Here is a 5,725-nt window from a genome sequence, read left to right as displayed (position 1 = left end):
CACGTGAGATTACATGCATATTGATTGCAGAGAGGCCTTAGCTTTGATCAAGTCTGCAGAATGAGTTTCATGCAGTGAGGGAGCTCTGGGGTGGATCTCGTGTTGATTGGTCGCGAGCTGAACAGAGAAGCGGATTACTTTGCGAAGAGAGCATTGTCTCTCTCCATGGGTCTTCATTTAGTAGCGGTTGAAGCCTTGCCTTCGATCATAGAGGACGTTTAGCTATTTCATTTTTTTTTCTTTTTAAGTTTTTGTTTTGTTTTTCGTTTTGTTCTGTGTGGCATCTAAAATAAATTTAAAAAATAAAATAATTAAATTGATAAAAATTAAATTTAAGATAACTTGTGTACCCAAATGTGGCAGCATAACATTAATTTAACAGAAATATTATGTAAATACTTGGCTTTTAAATACAATTTTCATTTTGTTGTTTCACTTGCACACATTTTCATATTGTTTACTTTATGAAATTTTTTTATTATGTTAAAAAAATGTAAAAACTCTAACCACTATTTGCAGGCACACTTCATTGCAATATTTTAAAAATTAAACCAAATAATGAATCAGAAATATCAGTGGATTATAGGTTTCATGATTCAACCGGTTAAATCGGTAGTTGAATTGATAATATAATAATTAAATAAAAAATAATATTTAAATACATATATATTGAAAAACAATTTAAAACGGTTCGACCACTCTGGGTTCCGAATTTTTGCTTCTTGTCTTCAAAAACCACCATGGGTCAAAGCGGGCCAACCTGGGTTAATTGCCAGAACAGGCCAAATGGTTGAATCAAACCATTTTTTTCTTTGAGTGACGGCTCAACCGGTCTGACCGTCCAGGTCAGTTTGAATTTTAAAACATTACTTCATTGAATTGTAGATTATGATCAATTGATTAAGATTTCAAACAAAGGTGTTTTCTTTTAAATTCTATGATTAAAGAGACAGATAGCAGAGGAAAAATAAAGAGAATTTGAGACATTCTTTAAAAAAAAAATTATAGGCATGTACATGCACTGTAAACCCATACAGATTATAGTTTTTTTTTTTTGAAATATCATTTATGTTTTTTAAATTAAAATCCTCCTAGGGTTGTACAAAAGAATAATAAGTTATGATTTTGGCTTAATTCAAAATTTAATTTTTTTTTAAAGACTGAATTAGGCAATTTATAGTCTAGTTCTATCAAGACATAACTTAAAGTTGAACAAAATTAAATTTGATCCATAAGATTGTGAGATTAATCCCGATCGTTCAGTACATCTCTTTGTTTTTTTCCTCTTTAAGAGACAACAATTCAATTTAATTTGATAAACTCAATTAAAATAATAAAAATATAATAAACATATAAAATTTATTACAAAAAAATAAAAAGTTGATCATAATAAATCTATTATAATCTCCAACAAAACAAAAGTATTTCAATTATAATCTATAACAACGATCAACAAACTGTAACATGTCTAAATTACATTAGATATCAAAAGAACATGAACAGATCAGAGCAAAGAAAAAGGTGAAGAACATAAGCAGCCCTCGAATCAAAGGACCCACAACAAGGCAACACGAGCACCACAGGAAAAGGTGAAGATCACGAGCCATCGAATCATATATCGGAAGAACGCGAGCATCACTCATAGGAGCAGCAAGGTAGATGGTGGCTGGCACTAGAGAGGTTAGGGCTGGAGGACTGTTGGTTCTTCCTTCCGTGTGGCGTAAAGACAAGGTGAAGAGTGGATTAAGAGAGGAGAGGTAGGAAATTAGGTAATGAAGCGAGATATTGCATTCAACATTCAGCTTTTCGACTTCACATTCGACTACATTAAACAATAAAAATAATTATAATTATACTTAAATAATTTTATAGGATTGGACCAGACCCAAGTAGTTTAAAGGCTCAATTCCTTGTCCGTTCTAAACTGAAAATGAAGTCTGCTCTTGTTGATCTTTTAATTAATCCTTTGGGTTAATTCTTTTATAAGACCAGACATGACTGGATTTTTTTCAAGTTGGATAGAATCGTCGGACTTTTACATAGACCTAAATTCACCCATGGTTCTTCAATCATTGGGCTTAGGCTCTTCCTTAATTTCATGTCAGACCAGGTGTTGGTTTGCTAATTTTTCTGATTAAACTACATAACAGATCCTATTAATCTAGTTTTAATTTCCATTGCATGTGGTAATCCAAGCATTTATAAGTTGAAATCATGACAAAGTGACAGGAATCAAACTCATTGTTTTTTGGTTAGTGTCGAATCATTTAAATTATGTATAACCTATATCTAAATGAATGACTGTCTGTCGTTTAACACTTAAACTATACAAGAGGTGACCGGAAGCAAAAGCCGCTCCAAAAGAGTCTGATTTGATTTGAAGTTGAACATTCTTGCCTGTGATTCGAGTCCTACGATTTCAAAACCTGCTCAAGGAAATTTCTTAGCTGGGGATTTTTTTCTTCTCAAATAATGCTGTCAAATAGTTAATAATGCAAACACGCTCGTCGGCAAAGGCAAAAATAGAATGCAAGTTAAGCCACCCTAACATGTGCATGACACCCAAAAAGAAAGCATAACGCACTAAAATGGGGCGCGGCAAGCGAGAGTAATTAATTACATTTCTTAAGGAGATTATATTGCCTGTTGATCAGCGTTATAATGAGCAAAGAAATATCCATTCTTCTGGGTATAATCCCTTGCTTTTTCGTCTTTTAAAAACACAAACTCACGCAAGGAATACGTTGAATCTGGTGGAACCCTACGATCTGATTTCTAGATGGCTGACTAAAACTGGTTCACATGGTCACTTATAAACAATAACATGATGTCTCCAACAAACAAGGCTGAAAGATGCCCACTACTTTTTCAAAATAACCAAGGAAGATGATGCATAACTTTGCCTGTCAACGTGTCAATCTCTCATGTACAGATTACAATGAAAACATTCATGCCGGTGTATAATTTAAACAAGGCGGCCTTCATTTTCATTTTCTGCAGCATTTCCGCAGCTGACAACCAATCTTGAAAAGCAACAAAAGGATTGTATCAACATTGTTATCCCGACGGAGATTTGGATACATGAACCACTGCATTATATACGCGACTTCTATATATGTTTATTTCTCCTGCATTACAAAATTAATAAATATAATAGAATGACTGTACTGTGTTCGTGTCCATCAACTTCGGCATGTGGACGTGCCCTGCTGTATGGAATCCCTTCATACCTAAAACAACAGGCTTGACTACTTTCGCTCAAACTCGCTTAAAATACAATTTACTGGGACACTCATTTCTCAATGTTACACGAATCAAGAGCCCCGCTCTATAATAAGGAACGCAAATCTCCATACCCTCCCATCTAACAGAATATCTTATCCTTTATTCCAAACCCAGCAATGGCTTTCAAGCTCTTGCCCTTTCTTGCACTCTCATCTTTTTATTACCTATTTCTTTCCTCGTTTCTGTTGTTATCTACAGCAGTACCCCATCAGCATGGAAGAGCTCAAGTTCCTCCAGAAACCGTCTGCGACACCACACAACACCCTTCTTATTGCAAACATGCTCTCGCTCATCACCACGGCAACAACGTCTATGACTATGGACGTATCTCTTTTCGAAAATCCTTATCTCACTCTCACAAGTTTCTCAACCTAGTGGACTCCTATCTTCAATATCCCTCCTCTCTGTCTCAGTCCACTATCCGAGCTCTTCAAGATTGTCAATTCCTCTCTCAACTAAACTATGAATACTTATCAACCTCCTATTCCACTGTCAATCGATCTAGCTATGTTCTTCCCTACTCCAAAGCCGAAGATATTCAAACCATGCTCAGTGCCATTCTCACGAACCAACAGACTTGTTTGGACGGCCTTCAGACAACGGCTTCAGATCCGAGACTGAAGGACCGTCTTTCCGGTTCACTCCTAAACGACACTAACCTTCACAGCGTCTCACTTGCTCTGTTCGTGAGGGGCTGGGTTCCTGAAAGGAAAAACAAACCGTCATTTTCGCGCAATTTAGGTTTCCAGAATGGACGTTTGCCGTTGGAGATGTCAAAGCCAGCACGTGACATTTATGAGTATGCCAGAAGAAACGGGAGAAAACTGCTCCAAACTGTGACCGACGTTGCAAGCGTCGTGATAAGGGACATCGTGATCGTTAGTCAGGACGGAAGCGGAAACTATTCCACCATTAACGACGCCATAGCAGCTGCCCCCAATAACACCGCATCTGCGGAAGGCTATTTCTTGGTTTATATCACGGAGGGTGTGTATCAGGAATACGTAAACATAGCGAAAAACAAAAAGAACTTGATGTTACTGGGAGATGGAATTAATCGAACAGTCATCACGGGCAATCGCAGTGTTGTGGATGGGTGGACAACATTCAATTCAGCAACATTTAGTAAGACAGCGAACAATACAGATATTAGATTTTGAAAACCATTCTATACATAAAACTAACCAGCAAGCCACATTTGGATTTGCAGTTGTGGTAGGACAAGGGTTTGTGGCAGTGAACATAACATTCAGAAACACGGCAGGTCCAATCAAAAGACAAGCAGTGGCATTAAGAAGTGGAGCGGACATGTCAACTTTCTACAGTTGCAGTTTCGAAGGCTACCAGGACACCCTATATACGCATTCTATGAGGCAACTTTACAGAGAGTGCGACATATATGGAACTGTGGACTTCATATTTGGCAACGCGGCTGTTGTATTACAGAACTGCAACATATACCCACGCTTGCCCATGAGTGGACAATTCAACGCAATCACAGCACAGGGTCGAACCGACCCAAACCAGAACACGGGCATTTCCATACAGAATGCCACTATAAAGGCTTCCGACGGTCTTATTGATGCTTCCCAGAATGGGACGGTGAAGACGTACCTCGGGAGGCCATGGAAGGAGTACTCGAGGACGATTTACATGCAGAGTTTCATGGACGATTTGATAGAAGCTTCGGGTTGGCGGGAGTGGAATGGGAATTTTGGTTTGGACACGCTGTACTACGCAGAATATGACAACAGGGGACGTGGTTCGGCCACCGGGAACAGGGTGACGTGGCCCGGTTACCATTTGATTAATGCCTCCGATGCCGTTAATTTCACGGCGGCTAACTTCCTGCAAGCTGATGCTTGGCTGCCGCGCACCGGCGTCCCCTTCTTCGCTGGTTTGATTTAGATCCATTCTTACAACCACGCTGCTCTGTTTTCCCATTGGAATGAGTAGCCACGCTCCACTTTACAAGTCTCTGAGCATTGTTGATCATGGTTATTAACATTACAGATGTTTGCTCCTCCTCTTTCTGACAATACCTTATTTTTTTCAGTATTCGGATTCTCAGATGATTAGCATGCTGGACCTTTTATATTTATTTCCTGTGGGCGATGGCATGTATGCATAAATGTATTTTGCATTGACAAAGCAAGACCGTGATGGCTGTTGATGATGTTGCGGTGATTGTCCGCTAAAAGAAAAGAACACGACTGTATATTCATGGTGCCGAACTATTGTATTGTGTTCATTGGGTCTTGAGCCCTGTTTGACACTGGGCAAATGTCAATGGGAAACATATGTATTCAAAATTCTTTAGATAAAAAAAAAAGGCCCTGCTAATAGCATTCAATCAATACAATCCGTGGAGGATAGGGCAGAGGAACGCTGGTCATCAGTATTATCAATGTATGGGAATAGTGCATTAAAGATTAAGAAG

At 38.4% G+C, this 5,725-nt stretch overlaps 1 protein-coding gene across 2 annotated transcripts; it reads left to right on the top strand.

The window, feature by feature from the left end:
* Window positions 1-2,898: 2,898 nt before the first annotated feature.
* LOC129302092 (probable pectinesterase/pectinesterase inhibitor 20) lies at window positions 2,899-5,518 on the top strand. Of its 2 annotated transcripts, XR_008591192.1 has the most exons (3): window positions 2,899-4,410; window positions 4,496-5,259; window positions 5,342-5,518. XR_008591192.1 is itself a non-coding variant. In XM_054940799.1 (2 exons), the coding sequence occupies exons 1-2, from the start codon at window positions 3,402-3,404 to the stop codon at window positions 5,191-5,193; spliced, it is 1,707 nt and encodes a 568-aa protein (XP_054796774.1). In that variant the 5' UTR covers window positions 2,899-3,401; the 3' UTR covers window positions 5,194-5,518. The 2 variants fall into 2 exon arrangements, 1 of the variants encoding a protein (XP_054796774.1); XM_054940799.1 differs by having other exon boundaries at window positions 4,496-5,518.
* Window positions 5,519-5,725: the final 207 nt, after the last annotated feature.

Source organism: Prosopis cineraria, unplaced genomic scaffold (assembly GCF_029017545.1).
Source record: "Prosopis cineraria cultivar Desert tree isolate PC_DT_omini unplaced genomic scaffold, ASM2901754v1 PC1, whole genome shotgun sequence".
Classification (NCBI taxonomy): domain Eukaryota; kingdom Viridiplantae; phylum Streptophyta; class Magnoliopsida; order Fabales; family Fabaceae; genus Prosopis; species Prosopis cineraria.
Note: the sequence above shows the minus strand (reverse complement) of the source record. Positions and strands in the feature narration are given on the sequence as shown.

Coding starts and splice junctions, on each gene's coding strand:
- LOC129302092 (XM_054940799.1), top strand. CDS start 3,402: ATGGCTTTCAAGCTCTTGCCCTTTCTTGCACTCTCATCTTTTTATTAC. Junction 4,411..4,495: donor ATTCAATTCAGCAACATTTA/GTAAGACAGCGA, acceptor TTGGATTTGCAG/TTGTGGTAGGACAAGGGTTT.